The sequence below is a fragment of the Mobula hypostoma genome, chromosome 5 (assembly GCF_963921235.1).
Source record: "Mobula hypostoma chromosome 5, sMobHyp1.1, whole genome shotgun sequence".
In the NCBI taxonomy this organism is placed as follows: Eukaryota; Metazoa; Chordata; class Chondrichthyes; order Myliobatiformes; family Myliobatidae; genus Mobula; species Mobula hypostoma.
In genome coordinates, this window is record NC_086101.1 from 129,791,099 (window position 1) to 129,816,959 (window position 25,861).

Below are 25,861 nucleotides of genomic sequence, written 5' to 3' on the forward strand. Positions count from 1 at the left end.
TTTCCCACTCTCCCTTTAAACACACCGGCCTCCCGTTTCCCACTCTCCCTTTAAACCCACCGAGACCCCGTTTCCCACTCTCCCTTTAAACTCACCAGACTCCCCGTTTCCCACTCTCCCTTAATCCACCGAGACCCCGTTTCCCACTCTCCCTTTAAACTCACCAGACTCCCGTTTCCCACTCTCCCTTTAAACCACACCAGACCCCGTTTCCCACTCTCCCTTTAAACTCACCAGACTCCCGTTTCCCACTCTCCCTTTAAACACCAGACCCCGTTTCCCACTCTCCCTTTAAACACCAGACCCCGTTTCCCACTCTCCCTTTAAACTCACCGAGACCCCGTTTCCCACTCTCCCTTTAAACTCACCGAGACCCCGTTTCCCACTCTCCCTTTAAACTCACTGAGACCCTGTTTCACACTCTCTCTTTAAACCCACAGACACCCCGTTTCCCACTCTCTCTTTAAACTCACCGAGACCCCGTTTCCCACTCTCCCTTTAAACTCACCGGGACCCCGTTTCCCACTCTCCCTTTAAACCCACAGAGACCCCGTTTCCCACTCTCCCTTTAAACTCACCGAGACCCCGTTTCCCACTCTCCCTTTAAACTCACCGAGACCCCGTTTCCCACTCTCCCTTTAAACTCACCAGAGAGTCCCGTTTCCCACTCTCCCTTTAAACCACAGACCCGTTTCCCACTCTCCCTTTAAACTCACCGAGACCCCGTTTCCCACTCTCCCTTTAAACTCACCGGAGACCCCGTTTCCCACTCTCCCTTTAAACCCACCAGACCCCGTTTCCCACTCTCCCTTTAAACTCACCGAGCTTCCCGTTTCCCACTCTCCCTTTAAACCACCGAGACCCCGTTTCCCACTCTCCCTTTAAACTCACCGAGACCCCCGTTTCCCACTCTCCCTTTAAACTCACCAGACCCCGTTTCCCACTCTCCCTTAAACACACCGAGACACCGTTTCCTACTCTCCCTTTAAACTCACCGAGACCCCGTTTCCCACTCTCCCTTTAAACCGACCGAGACCCCGTTTCCCACTCTCCCTTTAAACCCACAGAGACCCCGTTTCCCACTCTCCCTTTAAACTCACAGAGACCCCGTTTTCCACTCTCTCTTTAAACTCACTGAGGCCCCGTTTCCCACTCTCCGTTTAAACTCATTGAGACCCCGTTTCCCAGTCTCTCTTTAAACTCATCGAGACCCCGTTTCCCACTCTCCCTTTAAACTCACTGAGACCCTGTTTCACACTCTCTCTTTAAACCCACAGACACCCCGTTTCCCACTCTCTCTTTAAACTCACCGAGACCCCGTTTCCCACTCTCCCTTTAAACTCACCGAGACCCCGTTTCCCACTCTCCCTTTAAACTCACTGAGACCCCGTTTCCCACTCTCCCTTTAAACCCACAGAGACCCCGTTTCCCACTCTCCCTTTAAACTCACCGAGACCCCGTTTCCCACTCTCCCTTTAAACTCACCGGGACCCCGTTTCCCACTCTCCCTTTAAACCCACAGAGACCCCGTTTCCCACTCTCCCTTTAAACTCACCGGGACCCCGTTTCCCACTCTCCCTTTAAACCCACCGGGACCCCGTTTCCCACTCTCCCTTTAAACCCACAGAGACCCCGTTTCCCACTCTCCCTTTAAACCCACAGAGACCCCGTTTCCCACTCTCCCTTTAAACTCACCGGGACCCCGTTTCCCACTCTCCCTTTAAACTCACCGAGACCCCGTTTCCCACTCTCCCTTTAAACTCACCGAGACCCCGTTTCCCACTCTCCCTTTAAACTCACCGAGACCCCGTTTCCCACTCTCCCTTTAAACTCACCGAGACCCCGTTTCCCACTCTCCCTTTAAACCACCGAGACCCCGTTTCCCACTCTCCCTTTAAACTCACCGAGACCCCGTTTCCCACTCTCCCTTTAAACCACCGAGACCCCGTTTCCCACTCTCCCTTTAAACTCACCGAGACCCCGTTTCCCACTCTCCCTTTAAACCCACCGAGACCCCGTTTCCCACTCTCCCTTTAAACTCACCGAGACCCCGTTTCCCACTCTCCCTTTAAACTCACCGAGACCCCGTTTCCCACTCTTCATTTAAACTCACCGGGACCCCGTTTCTCACTCTCCCTTTAAACCCACCAACACCCCGTTTCCCAGTCTCTCTTTAAACTCACCGAGACCCCGTTTCCCACTCTCCCTTTACACACCGAGACCCCGTTTCCCACTCTCCCTTTAAAAACACACCGAGACCCCGTTTCCCACTCTCCCTTTAAACCACCGAGACCCCGTTTCCCACTCTCCCTTTAAACTCACCGAGACCCCGTTTCCCACTCTCCCTTTAAACCACCGAGACCCCGTTTCCCACTCTCCCTTTAAACTCACCGAGACCCCGTTTCCCACTCTCCCTTTAAACCACCGAGACCCCGTTTCCCACTCTCCCTTTAAACTCACCGAGACCCCGTTTCCCACTCTCCCTTTAAACTCACCGAGACCCCGTTTCCCACTCTCCCTTTAAACCACCGAGACCCCGTTTCCCACTCTCCCTTTAAACCACCGAGACCCCGTTTCCCACTCTCCCTTTAAACTCACGAGACCCCGTTTCCCACTCTCCCTTTAAACGCACCAAGACCCCGTTTCCCACTCTCCCTTTAAACTCACCCGGACCCCGTTTGCCACTCTCTCTTTAAACCCACAGAGACCCCGTTTCCCACTCTCCCTTTAAACTCACCGAGACCCCGTTTCCCACTCTCCCTTTAAACCACCGAGACCCCGTTTCCCACTCTCCCTTTAAACTCACCACCGAGACCCCGTTTCCCACTCTCCCTTTAAACACACCGAGACCCCGTTTCCCACTCTCCCTTTAAACCCACCGAGACCCCGTTTCCCACTCTCCCTTTAAACTCACCGAGACCCCGTTTCCCACTCTCCCTTTAAACCACCGAGACCCCGTTTCCCACTCTCCCTTAAACTCACCGAGACCCCGTTTCCCACTCACACCAGACCCCGTTTCCCACTCTCCCTTTAAACTCACCGAGACCCCGTTTCCCACTCTCCCTTTAAACTCACCGAGACCCCGTTTCCCACTCTCCCTTTAAACTCACCGGGACCCCGTTTCCCACTCTCCCGTTAAACCCACAGAGACCCCATTTCACACTCTCCCTTTAAACACACCGAGACACCGTTTCCTACTCTCCCTTTAAACTCACTGAAACCCCGTTTCCCACTCTCCCTCTAAACTCACCGAGACCCAGTTTCCCACTCTCCCTTTAAACTCACCGGGACCCCGTTTCCCACTCTCCCTTTAAACTCACCGAGACCCCGTTTCCCACTCTCCCTTTAAACTCACCGAGACCCCGTTTCCCACTCTCCCTTTAAACTCACCGAGACCCCGTTTCCCACTCTCCCTTTAAACTCACCGAGATCCCGTTTCCCACTCTCCCTTTAAACCACCGAGACCCCGTTTCCCACTCTCCCTTTAAACTCACCGAGACCCCGTTTCCCACTCTCCCTTTAAACCCACTGAGACACCGTTTCCCACTCTCCCTTTAAACTCACCCGGACCCCGTTTCCCACTCTCCTTTTAAACTCACCCGGACCCCGTTTCCCACTCTCCCTTTAAACTCACCGATACACCGTTTCCCACTCTCCCTTTAAACTCACCGAGACCCCGTTTCCCACTCTCCCTTTAAACTCACCGAGACCCCGTTTCCCACTCTCCCTTTAAACTCACCGAGACCCCGTTTCCCACTCTCCCTTTAAACTCACCGAGACCCCGTTTCCCACTCTCCCTTTAAACTCACCGAGACCCCGTTTCCCACTCTCCCTTTAAACTCACCGAGACCCCGTTTCCCACTCTCCCTTTAAACTCACCGAGACCCCGTTTCCCACTCTCCCTTTAAACTCACCGAGACCCCGTTTCCCACTCTCCCTTTAAACCACCGAGACCCCGTTTCCCACTCTCCCTTTAAACCCACCGACCCCGTTTCCCACTCTCCCTTTAAACCACTCCCGTTTCCCACTCTCCCTTTAAACACCGAGACCCCGTTTCCCACTCTCCCTTTAAACGCACCGAGACCCCGTTTCCCACTCTCCCTTTAAACACACCGAGACCCCGTTTCCCACTCTCCCTTTAAACTCACCGGGACCCCGTTTCCCACTCTCCCTTTAAACCCACAGAGACCCCGTTTCCCACTCTCCCTTTAAAACCACCGAGACCCAGTTTCCCACTCTCCCTTTAAACCCACCGAGACCCCGTTTCCCACTCTCCCTTTAAACTCACCGAGACCCCGTTTCCCACTCTCCCTTTAAACCCACCGAGACCCCGTTTCCCACTCTCCCTTTAAACTCACCGAGACCCCGTTTCCCACTCTCCCTTTAAACTCACCGAGACCCCGTTTCCCACTCTCCCTTTAAACTCATTGAGACCCCGTTTCCCACTCTCCCTTTAAACCCACCGAGACCCCGTTTCCCACTCTCCCTTTAAACTCACCGGGACCCCGTTTCCCACTCTCCCTTTAAACTCACCGGGACCCCGTTTCCCACTCTCCCTTTAAACCCACAGAGACCCCGTTTCCCACTCTCCCTTTAAACACACCGAGACCCCGTTTCCCACTCTCCCTTTAAACTCACAGACACCCCGTTTCCCACTCTCTCTTTAAACTCACCGAGACCCCGTTTCCCACTCTCCCTTTAAACTCACCGGGACCCCGTTTCCCACTCTCCCTTTAAACTCACCGGGACCCCATTTCCCACTCTCCCTTTAAACTCACCGAGACACCGTTTCCCACTCTTCCTTTAAACTCACCGGGACCCCGTTTCCCACTCTCCCTTTGAACTCACCGAGACCCCGTTTCCCACTCTCCCTCTAAACTCACCGAGACCCAGTTTCACACTCTCCCTCTAAACTCACCGAGACCCAGTTTCACACTCTCCCTTTAAACTCACCGGGTCCCCGTTTCCCACTCTCCCTTTAAACCCACCGAGACACCGTTTCCCACTCTCCCTTTAAACTCACTGAAACCCCGTTTCCCACTCTCCCTTTAAACTCACCGAGACCCCGTTTCCCACTCTCCCTTTAAACTCACCGAGACCCCGTTTCCCACTCTCCCTTTAAACTCACCGAGACCCCGTTTCCCACTCTCCCTTTAAACTCACCGAGACCCCGTTTCCCACTCTCCTTAAACAACACACCGAGACCCCGTTTCCCACTCTCCCTTTAAACTCACCGAGACCCCGTTTCCCACTCTCCCTTTAAACTCACCGAGACCCCGTTTCCCACTCTCCCTTTAAACTCACCGAGACCCCGTTTCCCACTCTCCCTTTAAACTCACCGAGACCCCGTTTCCCACTCTCCCTTTAAACTCACCGAGACCCCGTTTCCCACTCTCCCTTTAAACCCACCGAGACCCCGTTTCCCACTCTCCCTTTAAACTCACCGAGACCCCGTTTCCCACTCTCCCTTTAAACTCACCGGAGACCCCGTTTCCCACTCTCCCTTTAAACTCACCGAGACCCCGTTTCCCACTCTCCCTTTAAACTCACCGAGACCCCGTTTCCCACTCTCCCTTTAAACTCACCGAGACCCCGTTTCCCACTCTCCCTTTAAACCACCGAGACCCCGTTTCCCACTCTCCCTTTAAACCCACCGAGACCCCGTTTCCCACTCTCCCTTTAAACTCACCGAGACCCCGTTTCCCACTCTCCCTTTAAACCCACCGAGACCCCGTTTCCCACTCTCCCTTTAAACCACCCACTCCCGTTTCCCACTCTCCCTTAAACTCACCGAGACCCCGTTTCCCACTCTCCCTTTAAACTCACCGAGACCCCGTTTCCCACTCTCCCTTTAAACTCACCGAGACCCCGTTTCCCACTCTCCCTTTAAACTCACCGAGACCCCGTTTCCCACTCTCCCTTTAAACCCACAGAGACCCCGTTTCCCACTCTCCCTTTAAACTCACCGGGACCCCGTTTCCCACTCTCCCTTTAAACCCACAGAGACCCGGTTTCCCACTCTCCCTTTAAACCCACCGGGACCCCGTTTCCCACTCTCCCTCTAAACTCACAGAGACCCCGTTTCCCACTCTCCCTTTAAACCCACCGGGACCCCGTTTCCCACTCTCCCTTTAAACTCACAGAGACCCCGTTTCCCACTCTCCCTTTAAACTCACCGAGACCCCGTTTCTCACTCTCCCTTTAAACCCACCGGGATCCCGTTTCACACTCTCTCTTTAAACCCACCAACACCCCGTTTCCCACTCTCCCTTTAAATGCACCGGGACCCCGTTTCCCACTCTCCCTTTAAACCCACAGAGACCTGGTTTCCCACTCTCCCTTTAAACTCACCGAGACCCCGTTTCCCACTCTCCCTTTAAACCCACCGAGACCCCGTTTCCCACTCTCCCTTTAAACTCACCGAGACCCCGTTTCCCACTCTCCCTTTAAACTCACCGAGACCCCGTTTCCCACTCTCCCTTTAAACTCACCGAGACCCCGTTTCCCACTCTCCCTTTAAACACACCGAGACCGTTTCCTACTCTCCCTTTAAACTCACCGAGACCCCGTTTCCCACTCTCCCTTTAAACCCACAGAGACCCCGTTTCCCACTCTCCCTTTAAACTCACCGGGACCCCGTTTCCCACTCTCCCTTTAAACTCACCGAGACCCCGTTTCACACTCTCCCTTTAAACTCACCGAGACCCCGTTTCCCACTCTCCCTTTAAACCACCGAGACCCCGTTTCCCACTCTCCCTTTAAACTCACCGAGACCCCGTTTCCCACTCTCCCTTTAAACTCACCGAGACCCCGTTTCCCACTCTCCCTTTAAACTCACCGAGACCCCGTTTCCCACTCTCCCTTTAAACTCACCGAGACCCCGTTTCCCACTCTCCCTTTAAACTCACCGAGACCCCGTTTCCCACTCTCCCTCTAAACTCACCGAGACCCAGTTTCACACTCTCCCTTTAAACTCACCGGGACCCCGTTTCCCACTCTCCCTTTAAACCCACCGAGACACCGTTTCCCACTCTCCCTTTAAACTCACCGAGACCCCGTTTCCCACTCTCCCTTTAAACTCACCGAGACCCCGTTTCCCACTCTCCCTTTAAACTCACCGAGACCCAGTTTCACACTCTCCCTTTAAACTCACGGGACCCCGTTTCCCACTCTCCCTTTAAACTCACCGAGACCCCGTTTCCCACTCTCCCTTTAAACTCACCGAGACCCCGTTTCCCACTCTCCCTTTAAACTCACCGAGACCCCGTTTCCCACTCTCCCTTTAAACTCACCGAGACCCCGTTTCCCACTCTCCCTTTAAACTCACCGAGACCCCGTTTCCCACTCTCCCTTTAAACTCACCAGACCCCGTTTCCCACTCTCCCTTTAAACTCACCGAGACCCCGTTTCCCACTCTCCCTTTAAACTCACCGAGACCCCGTTTCCCACTCTCCCTTTAAACTCACCGAGACCCCGTTTCCCACTCTCCCTTTAAACTCACCGAGACCCCGTTTCCCACTCTCCCTTTAAACCCACCGAGACACCGTTTCCCACTCTCCCTTTAAACTCACTGAGACCCCGTTTCCCACTCTCCCTCTAAACTCACCGAGACCCAGTTTCACACTCTCCCTCTAAACTCACCGAGACCCAGTTTCACACTCTCCCTTTAAACTCACCGAGACCCCGTTTCACACTCTCCCTTTAAACCCACAGAGACCCCGTTTCCCACTCTCCCTTTAAACTCACCGAGACCCCGTTTCCCACTCTCCCTTTAAACTCACTGAGACCCCGTTTCCCACTCTCCCTTTAAACTCACCGAGACCCCGTTTCCCACTCTCCCTTTAAACTCACCGAGACCCCGTTTCCCACTCTCCCTTTAAACTCACCGGGACCCCGTTTCCCACTCTCCCTTTAAACCCACCGAGACACCGTTTCCCACTCTCTCTTTAAACTCACCGGGACCCCGTTTCCCACTCTCCCTTTAAACTCACCGAGACCCCGTTTCCCACTCTCCTCCCTTTAAACTCACCGAGACCCCGTTTCCCACTCTCCCTTTAAACCCACCGAGACCCCGTTTCCCACTCTCCCTTTAAACTCACCGAGACCCCGTTTCCCACTCTCCCTTTAAACCCACCGAGACCCCGTTTCCCACTCTCCCTTTAAACTCACCGAGACCCCGTTTCCCACTCTCCCTTTAAACTCACTGAGACCCTGTTTCACACTCTCTCTTTAAACCCACAGACACCCCGTTTCCCACTCTCTCTTTAAACTCACCGAGACCCCGTTTCCCACTCTCCCTTTAAACTCACCGAGACCCCGTTTCCCACTCTCCCTTTAAACTCACCGAGACCCCGTTTCCCACTCTCCCTTTAAACTCACCGAGACCCCGTTTCCCACTCTCCCTTTAAACTCACCAAGACCCCGTTTCCCACTCTCCCTTTAAACTCACGAGACCCCGTTTCCCACTCTCCCTTTAAACTCACCGAGACCCCGTTTCCCACTCTCCCTTTAAACTCACCGAGACCCCGTTTCCCACTCTCCCTTTAAACTCACCGAGACCCCGTTTCCCACTCTCCCTTTAAACTCACCGAGACCCCGTTTCCCACTCTCCCTTTAAACTGCCGGGACCCCATTTCCCACTCCCCCTTTAAACACTCCAAGACCCCGTCTCCCACTCTCCCTTTAAACCCACTGGGACCCGGTTTCCCACTCTCCCTTTAAACTCACGAGACCCCGTTTCCCACTCTCCCTTTAAACTCACCGAGACCCCGTTTCCCACTCTCCCTTTAAACTCACGAGACCCCGTTTCCCACTCTCCCTTTAAACCACCGAGACCCCGTTTCCCACTCTCCCTTTAAACTCACCGAGACCCCGTTTCCCACTCTCCCTTTAAACTCACCGAGACCCCGTTTCCCACTCTCCCTTTAAACTCACCGAGACCCCGTTTCCCACTCTCCCTTTAAACTCACCGAGACCCCGTTTCCCACTCTCCCTTTAAACTCACCGAGACCCCGTTTCCCACTCTCCCTTTAAACTCACCGAGACCCCGTTTCCCACTCTCCCTTTAAACTCACCGAGACCCCGTTTCCCACTCTCCCTTTAAACTCACCGAGACCCCGTTTCCCACTCTCCCTTTAAACTCACCGAGACCCCGTTTCCCACTCTCCCTTTAAACTCACCGAGACCCCGTTTCCCACTCTCCCTTTAAACTCACCGGGACCCCGTTTCCCACTCTCTCTTTAAACCCACCGAGACACCGTTTCCCACTCTCCCTTTAAACTCACCGAGACCCCGTTTCCCACTCTCCCTTTAAACCCACCGAGACCCCGTTTCCCACTCTCCCTTTAAACCCACCGAGACCCCGTTTCCCACTCTCCCTTTAAACTCACCGAGACCCCGTTTCCCACTCTCCCTTTAAACTCACCGAGACCCCGTTTCCCACTCTCCCTTTAAACTCACCGAGACCCCGTTTCCCACTCTCCCTTTAAACTCACTGAGACCCCGTTTCCCACTCTCCCTTTAAACTCACCGAGACCCCGTTTCCCACTCTCCCTTTAAACCCACAGAGACACCGTTTCCCACTCTCCCTTTAAACTCACCGGGACCCCGTTTCCCACTCTCCCTCTAAACTCACCGAGACCCAGTTTCCCACTCTCCCTTTAAACTCACCGGGACCCCGTTTCCCACTCTCCCTTTAAACCCACCGAGACCCCGTTTCCCACTCTCCCTTTAAACTCACCGAGACCCCGTTTCCCACTCTCCCTTTAAACCCACAGAGACCCCGTTTCCCACTCTCCCTTTAAACTCACCGAGACCCCGTTTCCCACTCTCCCTTTAAACTCACCGAGACCCCGTTTCCCACTCTCCCTTTAAACTCACCGGGACCCCGTTTCCCACTCTCCCTTTAAACTCGCTGAGACCCCGTTATCCACTCTCCCTTTAAACTCACTGAGACCCCGTTTCCCACTCTTCCTTTAAACTCACCGAGACCCCGTTTCCCACTCTCCCTTTAAACTCACCGAGACCCCGTTTCCCACTCTCCCTTTAAACTCACCGGGACCCCGTTTCCCACTCTCCCTTTAAACCCACAGAGACCCCGTTTCCCACTCTCCCTTTAAACTCACCGAGACCCCGTTTCCCACTCTCCCTTTAAACCCACCGAGACCCCGTTTCACACTCTCCCTTTAAACCCACCGAGACCCCGTTTCCCACTCTCCCTTTAAACTCACTGAGACCCCGTTTCCCACTCTCCCTTTAAACTCACCGAGACCCCGTTTCACACTCTCCCTTTAAACTCACCGAGACCCCGTTTCCCACTCTCCCTTTAAACTCACCGGGACCCCGTTTCCCACTCTCCCTTTAAACTCACCGGGACCCCGTTTCCCACTCTCCCTTTAAACTCACCGAGACCCCGTTTCCCACTCTCCCTTTAAACTCACCGGGACCCCGTTTCCCACTCTCCCTTTAAACCCACCGAGACACCGTTTCCCACTCTCCCTTTAAACTCACCGAGACCCCGTTTCCCACTCTCCCTTTAAACCACCGAGACCCCGTTTCCCACTCTCCCTTTAAACCCACCGAGACCCCGTTTCCCACTCTCCCTTTAAACTCACCGAGACCCCGTTTCCCACTCTCCCTTTAAACCACCGAGACCCCGTTTCCCACTCTCCCTTTAAACTCACCGAGACCCCGTTTCCCACTCTCCCTTTAAACTCACCGAGACCCCGTTTCCCACTCTCCCTTTAAACTCACCGAGACCCCGTTTCCCACTCTCCCTTTAAACTCACCGGACCCCGTTTCCCACTCTCCCTTTAAACCCACCGAGACCCCGTTTCCCACTCTCCCTTTAAACTCACCGAGACCCCGTTTCCCACTCTCCCTTTAAACTCACCGAGACCCCGTTTCCCACTCTCCCTTTAAACCACCGAGACCCCGTTTCCCACTCTCCCTTTAAACTCACCGAGACCCCGTTTCCCACTCTCCCTTTAAACCACCGAGACCCCGTTTCCCACTCTCCCTTTAAACTCACCGAGACCCCGTTTCCCACTCTCCCTTTAAACTCACCGAGACCCCGTTTCCCACTCTCCCTTTAAACTCACCGGGACCCCGTTTCCCACTCTCCCTTTAAACCCACAGGGACCCCGTTTCCCACTCTCCCTTTAAACCCACAGAGACCCCGTTTCCCACTCTCCCTTTAAACTCACCGAGACCCCGTTTCCCACTCTCCCTTTAAACTCACCGAGACCCCGTTTCCCACTCTCCCTTTAAACCCACGGAGACCCCGTTTCCCACTCTCCCTTTAAACTCACCGAGACCCCGTTTCCCACTCTCCCTTTCACGACCCCGTTTCCCACTCTCCCTTTAAACTCACGAGACCCCGTTTCCACTTCCCTTTAAACTCGACCCCGTTTCCCACTCTCCCTTAAACTCACCGAGACCCCGTTTCCCACTCTCCCTTTAAACTCACAGAGACCCCGTTTCCCACTCTCCCTTTAAACCCACCGAGACCCCGTTTCCCACTCTCCCTTTAAACTCACCGAGACCCCGTTTCCCACTCTCCCTTTAAACTCACCGAGACCCCGTTTCCCACTCTCCCTTTAAACCCACCGAGACCCCGTTTCCCACTCTCCCTTTAAACTCACTGAGACCCCGTTTCCCACTCTCCCTTTAAACTCACCGAGACCCCGTTTCCCACTCTCCCTTTAAACTCACCGGGACCCCGTTTCCCACTCTCCCTTTAAACTCACCGAGACCCCGTTTCCCACTCTCCCTTTAAACTCACCGAGACCCCGTTTCCCACTCTCCCTTTAAACTCACCGAGACCCCGTTTCCCACTCTCCCTTTAAACTCACCGAGACCCCGTTTCCCACTCTCCCTTTAAACTCACCGAGACCCCGTTTCCCACTCTCCCTTTAAACTCACCGAGACCCCGTTTCCCACTCTCCCTTTAAACTCACCGAGACCCCGTTTCCCACTCTCCCTTTAAACTCACCGAGACCCCGTTTCCCACTCTCCCTTTAAACTCACCGAGACCCCGTTTCCCACTCTCCCTTTAAACCACCGAGACCCCGTTTCCCACTCTCCCTTTAAACTCACCGAGACCCCGTTTCCCACTCTCCCTTTAAACTCACCGGAGACCCCGTTTCCCACTCTCCCTTTAAACTCACCGAGAGACCCCGTTTCCCACTCTCCCTCTAAACTCACCGAGACCCCGTTTCCCACTCTCCCTTTAAACTCACCGGGACCCCGTTTCCCACTCTCCCTTTAAACCCACCGAGACACCGTTTCCCACTCTTCTTTAAACTCACCGGGACCCCGTTTCCCACTCTCCCTTTAAACCCACCAAGACCCCGTTTCCCACTCTCCCTTTAAACTCATTGAGACCCCGTTTCCCACTCTCCCTTTAAACCCACCGAGACCCTGTTTCCCACTCTCCCTTTAAACTCACCGGGACCCCGTTTCCCACTCTCCCTTTAAACCCACCAGAGACCCCGTTTCCCACTCTCCCTTTAAACTCACCGGGACCCCGTTTCCCACTCTCCCTTTAAACCCACAGAGACCCCGTTTCCCACTCTCCCTTTAAACTCACCGGGACCCCGTTTCCCACTCTCCCTTTAAACTCACCCGGACCCCGTTTCCCACTCTCCCTTTAAACTCACCGAGACCCCGTTTCCCACTCTCCCTTTAAACCCACAGAGACCCCGTTTCCCACTCTCCCTTTAAACTCACCGAGACCCCGTTTCCCACTCTCCCTTTAAACTCACCGAGACCCCGTTTCCCACTCTCCCTTTAAACCCACCGAGACCCCGTTTCCCACTCTCCCTTTAAACTCACCGAGACCCCGTTTCCCACTCTCCCTTTAAACTCACCGAGACCCCGTTTCCCACTCTCCCTTTAAACCCACAGAGACCCCGTTTCCCACTCTCCCTTTAAACTCACCGAGACCCCGTTTCCCACTCTCCCTTTAAACTCACCGAGACCCCGTTTCCCACTCTCCCTTTAAACTCACCGAGACCCCGTTTCCCACTCTCCCTTTAAACTCACCGAGACCCCGTTTCCCACTCTCCCTTTAAACTCACCCGGACCCCGTTTGCCACTCTCTCTTTAAACCCACAGAGAACCCGTTTCCCACTCTCCCTTTAAACTCACCCGGACCCCGTTTCCCACTCTCCTTTTAAACTCACCCGGACCCCGTTTCCCACTCTCCCTTTAAACTCACCGAGACACCGTTTCCCACTCTCCCTTTAAACTCACCGAGACCCCGTTTCCCACTCTCCCTTTAAACTCACCGGGACCCCGTTTCCCACTCTCCCTTTAAACCCACCAACACCCCGTTTCCCACTCTCCCTTTAAACTCACCGAGACCCCGTTTCCCACTCTCCCTTTAAACTCACCGAGACCCCGTTTCACACTCTCTCTTTAAACACACCGAGACCGTTTCCTACTCTCCCTTTAAACTCACCGAGACCCCGTTTCCCACTCTCCCTTTAAACCCACCAAGACCCCGTTTCCCAGTCTCTCTTTAAACTCACCGGGTCCCCGTTTCCCACTCTCCCGTTAAACCCACCGAGACACCGTTTCCCACTCTCCCTTTAAACTCACTGAAACCCCGTTTCCCACTCTCCCTCTAAACTCACCGAGACCCAGTTTCACACTCTCCCTTTAAACTCACCGGGACCCCGTTTCCCACTCTCCCTTTAAACCCACCGAGACACCGTTTCCCACTCTCCCTTTAAACTCACCGAGACCCCGTTTCCCACTCTCCCTTTAAACCCACCGAGACCCCGTTTCCCACTCTCCCTTTAAACTCACCGAGACCCCGTTTCCCACTCTCCCTTTAAACTCACAGAGACCCCGTTTCCCACTCTCCCTTTAAACTCATTGAGACCCCGTTTCCCACTCTCCCTTTAAACTCACCGAGACCCCGTTTCCCACTCTCCCTTTAAACCCACCGGGACCCCGTTTCCCACTCTCCCTTTAAACTCACTGAGACCCCGTTTCCCACTCTCCCTTTAAACTCACTGAGACCCCGTTTCCCACTCTCCCTTTAAACCCATCGAGACCCCGTTTCCCACTCTCCCTTTAAACTCATTGAGACCCCGTTTCCCATTCTCCCGTTAAACTCACAGTGATCCCGTTTCCCACTCTCCCTTTAAACCCACCGGGATCCTGTTTCACACTCTCTCTTTAAACCCACTAACACCCCGTTTCCCACGCTCCCTTTAAACCCACCCGGACACCGTTTCCCACTCTCCCTCTAAACTCACCGAGACCCCGTTTCCCACTCTCCCTTTAAACTCACCGGGTCCCCGTTTCCCACTCTTCCGTTAAACCCACAGAGACCCTGTTTCCCACTCTCCCTTTAAACTCACCGGGTGCCTGTTTCCCACTCTCCCTTTAAACGCACCGAGACACCGTTTCCCACTCTCCCTTTAAACCCACCAAGACACCGTTTCCCACTCTCCCTTTAAACCCACCAAGACACCGTTTCCCACTCTCCCTTTAAACCCACCAAGACACCGTTTCCCACTCTCCCTTTAAACCCACCAAGACACCGTTTCCCACTCTCCCTTTAAACCCACCAAGACACCGTTTCCCACTCTGCCTTTAAACTCACCGGGTCCCCGTTTCCCACTCTCCCGTTAAACCCACCGAGACACCGTTTCCCACTCTCCCTTTAAACTCACTGAAACCCCGTTTCCCACTCTCCCTCTAAACTCACCGAGACCCAGTTTCCCACTCTCTCTTTAAACTCACCGGAATCCCGTTTCCCACTCTCCCTTTAAACCCACTGAGACACCGTTTCCCACTCTCCCTTTAAACTCACCGGGACCCCATTTCCCAATCTCCCGTTAAACCCACAGAGACACCGTTTCACACTCTCCCTTTAAACTCACCGAGACCCCGTTTCCCACTCTCCCTTTAAACGCACCGGGACCCCGTTTCCCACTCTCCCTTTAAACTCAGCGAGACCCCGTTTCCCACTCTCCCTTTAAACTCACTGAGACCCCGTTTCCCACTCTCCCGTTAAACCCACAGAGACCCCGTTTCACACTCTCTCTTTAAACACACCGGGACCCCGTTTCCCACTCTCCCTTTAAACTCACTGAGACCCCGTTTCCCACTCTCCCTTTAAACTCACAGAGACCCCGTTTCCCACTCTCCCTTTAAACCCACGGAGACCCCGTTTCCCACTCTCCCTTTAAACCCACAGAGATCCCATTTCCCACTCTCCCTTTAAACTCACAGTGACCCCGTTTCCCACTCTCCCTTGAAACCCACAGAGACCCCGTTTCCCACTCTCCCTTTAAACACACCAGGACCCCGTTTCTCACTCTCCCGTTAAACTCACTGGGACCCTGTTTCCCACTTTCCCTTCAAACGCACCGAGACCCAGTTTCACACTCCCTTGAACTCACTGAGACCCCATTTCCCACTCTTCCTTTAAACTCACTGAGACCCCGTTTCCCACTCTCCCTTTAAACTCACAGAGACCCCATTTCCCACTCTCCCTTTAAACCCACAGAGACCCCGTTTCCCACTCTCCCTTTAAACCCACAGAGACCCCGTTTCCCACTCTCCCTTTAAACTCACTGAGACCCCGTTTCCCACTCTCCCTTTAAACTCACTGAGACCCCGTTATCCACTCTCCCTTTAAACTCACTGAAACCCCGCTTCCCACTGTCCCGTTAAACCCATCGAGACACCGTTTCCCACTCTCCCTTTAAACTCATTGAGACCCTTTTTCCCACTCTCCCTTTAAACTCACCGGGACCCCGTTTCCCACTCTCCCTTTAAACTCACTGAGACCCTGTTTCCCACTCTCCCTTTAAACGCACCGAGACCCAGTTTCACACTCCCTTAAACTCACTGAGACCCCATTTCCCACTCTTCCTTTAAACTCACCGAGACCCAGTTTCACACTCCCTTTAAACTCACTGAGACCCCGTTTCCCACTCTCCCGTTAAACGCACCGAGACCCAGTTTCACACTCCCTTTAAACTCACTGAGACCCCGTTTCCCACTCCTCCTTTAAACTCACAGTGACCCCGTTTCCCACTCTCCCTTTAAACTCACTGAGACCCCGCTTCCCACTGTCCCGTTAAACCCATCGAGACACCGTTTCCCACTCTCCCTTTAAACTCATTGAGACCCCGTTTCCCACTCTCCCGTTAAACTCACTGAGACCCCGTTTCCCACTCTCCCTTTAAACGCACCGAGACCCAGTTTCACACTCCCTTGAACTCACTGAGACCCCATTTCCCACTCTTCCTTTAAACTCATTGAGACCCCGTTTCCCACTCTCCCTCTAAACTCACCGGGACCCCGTTTCCCACTCTCCCTTTAAACTCACTGAGACCCTGTTTCCCACTCTCCCTTTAAACGCACCGGGACCCTGTTTCCCACTCTCTCTTTAAACTCACTGAGACCCCATTTCCCACTCTTCCTTTAAACTCACCGAGACCCAGTTTCACACTCCCTTTAAACTCACTGAGACCCCGTTTCCCACTCTCCCGTTAAACGCACCGAGACCCAGTTTCACACTCCCTTTAAACTCACTGAGACCCCGTTTCCCACTCCTCCTTTAAACTCACAGTGACCCCGTTTCCCACTCTCCCTTTAAACTCACTGAGACCCCGCTTCCCACTGTCCCGTTAAACCCATCGAGACACCGTTTCCCACTCTCCCTTTAAACTCATTGAGACCCCGTTTCCCACTCTCCCGTTAAACTCACTGAGACCCTGTTTCCCACTTTCCCTTTAAACGCACCGAGACCCAGTTTCACACTCCCTTGAACTCACTGAGACCCCATTTCCCACTCTTCCTTTAAACTCAGCAAGACTCCGTTTCCCACTCTCCCTTTAAACTCACTGAGACCCCGTTTCCCACTCTCCCTTTAAACGCACCGGGACCCCGTTTCCCACTCTCCCGTTAAACCCAGCGAGACACCGTTTCCCACTCTCCCTTTAAACCCACAGAGACCCCGTTTCCCACTCTCCCTTTCAACTTACTGAGATCCCGTTTCCCACTCTCCCTTTAAACTCACAGTGACCCCGTTTACTTCACGCTCATTAAACACTGGAGATGAATTTGTGGGCCTGTTGAGTATGCAGATGAAATGGAAATGGAAGGGAAGATGTGCTGAGAAGGTTGAGGAGCATAAATACCATCAGTGGCCATAGGGCCGAACGGCCTGTTTCTCCAATATTGTGCTTTTCAGCGGAAGTGGAGTGGATCGTTTCACATCGTCTGGAATTCACTCTGGCTCTTCTATTCCTCCAGCATCCGTCTCCATCGCAACAACTGGCAGTCTGGGGGGGCCAGCCCTATCCAACAGGTTGACCTGTTGGTCTTAGCAGGAATTATACTTGAGCACTTAGTGCAGGAGGGGCCCCAGACGGTGGCAAACCTTCCAGGTCTGGGCACTATCCAGAGTAGGGGTGGGGTGGGCGGGAAGAGCCTTGGTGCCAATATTGGGTGATAACCACACAGTACCCTTTGGACAGCAACTTGGTGAAGCAAAGAGAACCCCAGCCCCCCACGATGAATCTGGACTCTCCTAGAATGCTGTAGACCCTGAGCAGCCGTGTGCTTTCAGAATGCAGGGACCACGTGACAGCTGCCTCTTGCTTTGTTTCCTGCAGACTCGCCCATCTGGAAGCACCCAGTCCTGTGCTGCAGTAAAGACAGCATCCTCAATGCCCTTACCACCCTCCCCTCCAACGCTCTGCAGACAGAAGCACTGAAACTCTTTAAGGTAAAAGCTCGGTACTCTGTGTTAGCTCTTATTGGCGTGGGGCATTAACAGGATGCAAAGCACTAAAGCTTTCTCACTCAAAATACTTTATTTTGTTGAACAGTACGTGTAGTGTGACTGCCTCACATGCCCTTCCAAGCTTTCCCTTGTTGAGTTGTGTTGGCCTCAGAACCCCATCACCTCCAGTTTCAAATGTCTTTGTGGCTATATCCCTCCTGTGTCCTTAACCTCCTCCTGACAAACAGCTGCCCACCCGACTTGGCCTCCTGGGCAGTCCCGAGCCCCGTCTATCACTTCATCCAGTCAGTGAACCCTTCGATTCTCCACTCTCGGCCCGAAACGTCGACTGTACCTTTTCCCATAGAGGCAGCCTGGTCTGCTGAGTTCCTCCAGCACCTTCTGTGTGTAGCTCTTGTTTGTGATTCTCCACTCTCCTCCCTTTCTCTGGGATTTTTCTGATAGGTTGGAGGGAAGAGATGCAGAGAGAGACCTGGTTTGTTCTATTATTATGATTATGAGGACACGCAGTCCCCTTTTATTGTCATTTAGTAATGCATGCATTAAGAAATGATACAATGTTTTTCTAGAATGATATCACGAAAAACACATGACAAACCGACTTAAAAACTAACAAAAACCACATAATTATAACATGTAGTTACAACAGTGCAAAGCAATACTGTAATTTAATAAGAACAGACCACGGCACAGTAAAAGTCTCAGAGTCTCTCGAAAGTCCCTTCATCTCACGCAGACGGTAAACCTCCAGCGCCGCCAACTTGCCGGTGCAGCATCCCGGAAGCATCCGACCACAGTCCAACTCTGAGTCCATCCGAAAAACTCCGAGCCTCCGACCACCTATTTGACACCGAGCACCATCTCTGCCGAGCACTTCGACCCCGGCCCCTGCAACAGGCAATACACAAAGCTGAGGATTTGGGGACTTCGTCTCCAGAGATTCTCGATCACACAGTAGCAGCCGCAGCAAAGCAGGCATTTCAGAAGTTGCTCCAGATGTTCCTCTGCGCTTCACGGCTGTCCCCCATCAAATCCGGATTGTGCGCGGCCCCTAGTTACACATACGATATCATTCAGAACGGCCGCGCGCGCTGCTTCGCACTGCCATCTTCTCCTCCCTCCTCCTCCTGCTGAATGTATCGAGATACAGTAGAAAAACTTTTGTTTTGCATGCCACCCCAACAGATTATACCAAACATAATCTTATCAAGATCATAAAAGATCTTTTTAAAAAGCAGAATAAAATAGAACAGTTACAACGAAAGTTCAGTCCAGACAGACAAAGTGCAGAAGCCGCAGCAAGATAGATCGAAAGTTCATCTCTTGGTGTATGAGAGCTCCATTCAGGAGTCTGATAACTGGGACAGAAACTTCCCATGATTCTGGAGGTTCGTGCTCTTTGGCTTTTGTATCTGTAGTGCAAGTTAATTGAACAACTTCCCAGCTGCCAGCTTGCATATTTCTCAAATTTGTACCTGCACCGTCCTGAAGCTCTGGGGCAGCCAAAAAAGATGTGGCGCTTTTGAGTGACATTCCACGCCTCTCACCCTGCCACGCTAGCAACACACACCTACCCCATCTCACAACCCACGATCTCATACCTAACTGAGCTTCTCTGCTGAGTTGACAGGGGCAGATGGAAGCTTTTCATACCATCAAAGTGTCCAAGATAAGCAGGGGTGATGGTTATGAACGTGAGTTGCCTCTGTTTCGTAAACCCTGCGTACACCTGGCAAGGCTGTCTGTGTCTGATGCACAGTTGGCACTCAATCCAAATGTTGTCAACTGCATGACTCACGCACCCAGCTGGGGTTCGTCAGCCTCACCCGGCCGCGGTTGCTTACGCCAGTGTGGTTGAGTTGTTGTTCTTTGATCAGACGTGTTCATCCACGTCTCTGTTCCCGGTCAGTTGTGGTGCTCGGGGAACTGATTAATGTCCCTCACCTCACTTGTACTCTTTCCCCAGTCATGCCAGTTGTTCATCAACGTGCTGGTGGAAGCACCTTCAATTGACTACCACGTGTCGTTGGCTCAGAACGCACTTCAGGTTTGCCTGACGCACACCGAGCTACAGAACGAAATCTACTGTCAGTTCATCAAGCAGACCAGCAACAGGCAGTCACACAACTTCTCCCTCATACAGGTAACCACGCTCGCGGCAAGCCGAGACTCATCGACACCTCACAGATTGCTATCTGAGCTGGCTTTATGCTGCCGCATCTGGCGTTAAAGTTTCCCTACTGAAGGATGGAGTTTTACTGGGCGTTTCAGTACAGTAGTCAACATTTGTGAGATGAGATTGAAGATAACATGGTGGGAAAATACTTCATACATTCTGGAAATCTTCACTATTATTGAATTCACTCATCACTCAGAGATCCCTGATATCTATTAGCTATTTTTTGTTGAATTTATGTCATTGAGCTGAGCCTCAGTATAGGTTGTAGCTTTTGCCCAGTATTCAATGGACTCTCTATGATTATGGCTTCTTGCTCCCTGTCCAGTGCTGGCAGCTCCTGGCGCTGTGTGTCGCTCTTTTCCTACCCCAGCATCACTTCCTGTGGTATCTCAAGCTTCACCTCCAGCGCAACGCGGACCCCAGGTAGGAGACCTGCAAAGGTGGGAGCAAAGCTGCAGGGTGGGATTCAAATGCAAGAGCCGCTTCCCAGTGCTGTGGAGTTGGCTCTTTCTAACATCGTGGTATACCTTTGAAGTGTTGTTCTCCCACAGGTTGTCTGCCACTGTCTGGCGGTGAGGGAGGAAAGGATGTGCAAGGTCTTTTCCAATGCCTGTGTCCTACCGTCCCTACAGAATGGGATATTGCTGCCTCTCCGATAGTGAAGCTCTGGAATTCTCAGCCCCAAGGTTGCAGCTCAGTAGATACATTTAAGGTGGAGATAGAAAATTATTTGAAAGATGAAGGAATTGAGGGATTTGGGGAACTGATGCAGAAGAAGAGTTGAGGTCAGCATAGGACAGGCTCGAGGGGCTGAATGGCCTGTTCTGCTTCCTATTTTCTTTCGAAGTGTACCTTGCATTTCTCAGCAACTTGACCAAGACCACTGGTTTCCAGGCTTAGTTTGGAATTCACCTCAGCGTTCCACACATTCAATAAGGACACCAACTCGGGTCTATCACTAGTGTTCCTTCATTGAAAGCACCAGTGCATTCAGTGGCAATAACACACAACTCAGTCCTGCAGCAGTTCTGCTACTGGGGTGGTAATCCAGGCACCCTATGACTAGCCACACCTCAGCATCACGGTTGTCTTTAATTGCCCTAATGAAGAAGCCTAACCAACTGCTGCTCAGTTTTATCAAGTGGTGCGGGAGCAATGGCCTGTTTCTGGGCTGCGTATATTCCTTAAAGCCTTGCAAGAGAAAGGTTTATCATGACCTTCCCAAGTCTCCGGGAGTTAAACATAAACATAGAAACATAGAAAATAGGTGCAGGAGTAGGCCATTCGGCCCTTCGAGCCTGCACCGCCATTTATTATGATCATGGCTGATCATCCAACTCAGAACCCTGCCCCAGCCTTCCCTCCATACCCCCTGATCCCCGTAGCCACAAGGGCCATATCTAACTCCCTCTTAAATATAGTCAATGAACTGGCCTCAACTGTTTCCTGTGGCAGAGAATTCCACAGATTCACCACTCTCTGTGTGAAGAAGTTTTTCCTAATCTCGGTCCTAAAAGGCTTCCCCTTTATCCTCAAACTGTGACCCCTCATTCTGGACTTCCCCAACATCGGGAACAATCTTCCTGCATCTAGCCTGTCCAATCCCTTTAGAATTTTATACGTTTCAATCAGATCCCCCGTCAATCTTCTAAATTCCAACGAGTATAAGCCCAGTTCATCCAGTCTTTCTTCATATGAAAGTCCTGCCATCCCAATCTGGTGAACCTTCTTCGTACTCCCTCTATGGCAAGGATGTCTTTCCTCAGATTAGGGGACCAAAACTGCACACAATACTCCAGGTGTGGTCTCACCAAGGCCTTGTACAACTGCAGTAGTACCTCCCTGCTCCTGTACTCGAATCCTCTCGCTATAAATGCCAGCATACCATTCGCCTTTTTCACCGCCTGCTGTACCTGCATGCCCACTTTCAATGACTGGTGTATAATGACACCCAGGTCTCGTTGCACCTCCCCTTTTCCTAATCGGCCACCATTCAGATAATAATCTGTTTTCCTACTTTTGCCACCAAAGTGGATAACTTCACATTTACCCACATTAAATTGCATCTGCCATGAATTTGCCCACTCCCCCAACCTATCCAAGTCACCCTGCATCCTCTTAGCATCCTCCTCACTGCTAACACTGCCACCCAGCTTCGTGTCATCCGCAAACTTGGAGATGCTGCATTTAATTCCCTCATCCAAGTCATTAATATATATTGTAAACAACTGGGGTCCCAGCACTGAGCCTTGCGGTACCCCACTAGTCACCACCTGCCATTCTGAAAAGGTCCCGTTTATTCCCACTCTTTGCTTCCTGTCTGCTAACCAATTCTCTATCCACATCAATACCTTACCCCCAATACCGTGTGCTTTAAGTTTGCACACTAATCTCCTGTGTGGGACCTTGTCAAAAGCCTTTTGAAAATCCAAATATACCACATCCACTGGTTCTCCCCTATCCACTCTACTAGTTACATCCTCAAAAAATTCTATGAGATTCGTCAGACATGATTTTCCTTTCACAAATCCATGCTGACTTTGTCCGATGATTTCACCGCTTTCCAAATGTGCTGTTATCACATCTTTGATAACTGACTCCAGCAGTTTCCCCACCACCGACGTTTGGCTAACCGGTCTATAATTCCCCGGTTTCTCTCTCCCTCCTTTTTTAAAAAGTGGGGTTACATTAGCCACCCTCCAATCCTCAGGAACTAGTCCAGAATCTAAAGAGTTTTGAAAAATTATCACTAATGCATCCACTATTTCTTGGGCTACTTCCTTAAGCACTCTGGGATGCAGACCATCTGGCCCTGGGGATTTATCTGCCTTCAATCCCTTCAATTTACCTAACAGCACTTCCGTACTAACATGTATTTCGCTCAGTTCCTCCATCTCACTGGACCCTCTGTCCCCTACTATTTCTGGAAGATTATTTATGTCCTCCTTAGTGAAGACAGAACCAAAGTAATTATTCAATTGGTCTGCCTTGTCCTTGCTCCCCATAATCAATTCACCTGTTTCTGTCTGTAGGGGACCTACATTTGTCTTTACCAGTCTTTTCCTTTTTACATATCTATAAAAGCTTTTACAGTCAGTTTTTATGTTCCCTGCCAGTTTTCTCTCATAATCTTTTTTCCCCTTCCTAATTAAGCCCTTTGTCCTCCTCTGCCGAACTCTGAATTTCTCCCAGTCCTCAGGTGAGCCACTTTTTCTGGCTAATTTGTATGCTTCTTCTTTGGAATTGATACTATCCCTAATTTCTCTTGTCAGCCACGGGTGCACTACCTTCCTTGATTTATTCTTTTGCCAAACTGGGATGAACAATTGTTGTAGTTCATCCATGCAATCTTTAAATGCTAAGTAACTAAGTCTGGTCTTGCCAGTAACGTCCACATGTCAGAAGTGAATAATTAAGACCGTTCTGCCCTGATCCACGTGCATTCAGTTGGACACAGAAGGGGTTCTGCCCTATCCAAAGCCAGTCACTACTCTGCCCTTTTCTGGGCCTCCAAAAAATACAACCTCCAGTTTGTTGGGAGGGGTAATCTGAACTGTGCTCAAATCGAGGCTGGTATTTTGAACCCATTTTGGTTGGGCATTGCGTTGAAGCTCTTAAACCCTCACTGGGATGCAAAAGGTTGGTGACAAAGAGACGGGACAGTCACCCCTTGATCTGGGGAGGATCTGAGCCCTATTCCAAGAGAGGTATTGGGTGTTAGCCACCACCTTCATCCCATTCTGATCTACCTCTTTCAAGGAGGAGATACCGTGCTGTTGAAGGAATACCTTGGGATCATTTGGTAACTGCAGTTATTGGAGGAGACTTCTGGACAGAGCTCCACGCAGTAATCTCTTGGCACTGGTCTCTCTCCCTTCCCTCCTCAGGACAGAGATTGGCAAATACTCCATCTACTGCCAGAGGTCATTGGAACGCACACTGCAGAACGGGGACCGTGAGGCCAAGCCGTCGCGGATGGAGACAATGTCGATCCTCCTTCGAAACCCTTATCACCACTCTCTGCCATTCAGTATCCCTGTCCACTTCATGAATGGAACTTACCAGGTTAGTAGTGGTGGGTGCATGCAGCTCCAATGAGGTGTGACAGTCACTCGTCAGCAGCTCCCCTGCTTCATTCCTGAACCCCCTTAATAAGTCAACGTTCGCAAAGATTTCAGAACGTTTTTGCTGAAGTGTAACAAGCTGTACTTAGCATAAATACTGCTGATAATGTGATACACTTAATGAGCTATTAACAAATAAAATAACAGAATTAGAGAGTGAATCCTGTAATAACAAATGCATTGCACTGAAGAGTCATATAAAGCATTGAAATAGGCCCTTCAACCCATTGAGTCTGTACTGACCATCAACCACCCATTACTCCTACACTAATCCCACTTGGTCCACCCCACAGTCCCATCAACCCCGCCCCCCCCCACCACCACCACCAAGTTTCTGCGACTGGCTTGTAAACCAGGGGCTACTGACAATGTGCAGACTCCAGGCGGACAGTACCGGACGACAGGACGGGACCGGGTCTCTGAAGGTGAGAGGCAGCACCTGTACTACAGTGCCTCTGTGCCGCCTCCCGTAGCAAAGCAGCCAGCTCATTGTCAGAGACGTTGCTCGTACCTTGGGGAGTGGGAGGATTGAATTTTCACTTGCCCCTACAGCCTCACGTCATTACTTTGGGATTTTCAATAGACAAGGCAGCCTGTGTCTGTGCCATTCAGTCACAAAGCCCTTGCACAGAGAAAATGAGCAGGTTAAAGGAAGGGAGGAAAATGGCTGAGACTCTACTTCAGTCAGATTCTGACCGTCTCTGAAGGAGTAAATTACAGTGTACTGCAGACCTTTGATGCTGGGCAGTTCAGTCAAGGTTAGAATTAGGTCTGAGGACTTCATTGAGTAATCTGGTTCCATTTGAGAGGCTTGAGTTTTCTTTTGGAAGTTAGGACAAGATTGCCAATGAGAAAGTGGACGCACTGTCCGCCTTGAGAGTGCCTCAGCGGCTGGTTCATCCCGAGCTGTCAGCTGCTTTGTGGGGTCTCGATGTTGGGGTGACGTACTCCCCAGATGTGCTCCCAGTGTTGAGGTGGTGTGTGCCTGTACGCATGGTGGGGGAGTTCAAACCATAGCCTCCCCTCCTCACCTGCTGTCTTCCATCCAGGTCGTGGGGTTTGACGGTTCCACCACTGTGGAGGAATTCCTGAACACGTTGAACCAGGAGATAGGAATGCGGAAAGCATCGCAGTCGGGATTTGCGCTCTTCACAGATGACCCCTCTGGAAAGGATCTGGAGCACTGTCTACAAGACACAGTGAAGGTAAACACAAAATACTCTGCAGATGCTGGGGTCAAAGCAACACTCACAACGCGCTGGAGGAACTCAGCAGGTCGAGCAGCATCCGTGGAAACGATCAGTCGATGAACAGTCCTGACGAAGGTTTCCAGCCCGAAACGTCGACTGCACCTCTTCCTAGAGATGCTGCCTGGCCTGCTGCGTTCACCAGCAACTTTGATACCCAAACACAGACACACTCTCGCTTCATACACAAACACAGACACACACTCGCTCCATACCCAAACACAGACACACTCTCGCTCCATACCCAAACACACACACTCACTCCATACCCAAACACAGACACACACTCACTCCGTACCCAAACACACACACTCACTCCATACCCAAACACACACACTCACTCCATACCCAAACACACACACTCACTCCATACCCAAACACAGACACACACTCACTCCATACCCAAACACAAACACACACTCACTCCATACCCAAACACAGACACACACTCCATGCCCAAACACACACACACTCACTCCATACCCAAACACACACACTCACTCCATGCCCAAACACACACACTCACTCCATACCC

The 25,861-nt window shown here is 51.9% G+C and overlaps 1 protein-coding gene across 1 annotated transcript in view; it reads left to right on the forward strand.

Moving 5' to 3' along the window:
- The window catches only part of LOC134347340 (pleckstrin homology domain-containing family H member 1-like), a 146,490-nt gene extending 120,950 nt beyond the window's left edge, over positions 1-25,540 (forward strand). The window contains exons 2-6 of the mRNA XM_063049736.1: positions 17,646-17,758; positions 19,743-19,919; positions 20,281-20,378; positions 23,843-24,020; positions 25,129-25,540. Coding sequence (XP_062905806.1) covers positions 17,646-17,758; positions 19,743-19,919; positions 20,281-20,378; positions 23,843-24,020; positions 25,129-25,389 — 827 coding nt within the window. The 3' untranslated portion in view covers positions 25,390-25,540. The remainder of the gene's footprint in view (positions 1-17,645; positions 17,759-19,742; positions 19,920-20,280; positions 20,379-23,842; positions 24,021-25,128) is intronic.
- Positions 25,541-25,861: the final 321 nt, after the last annotated feature.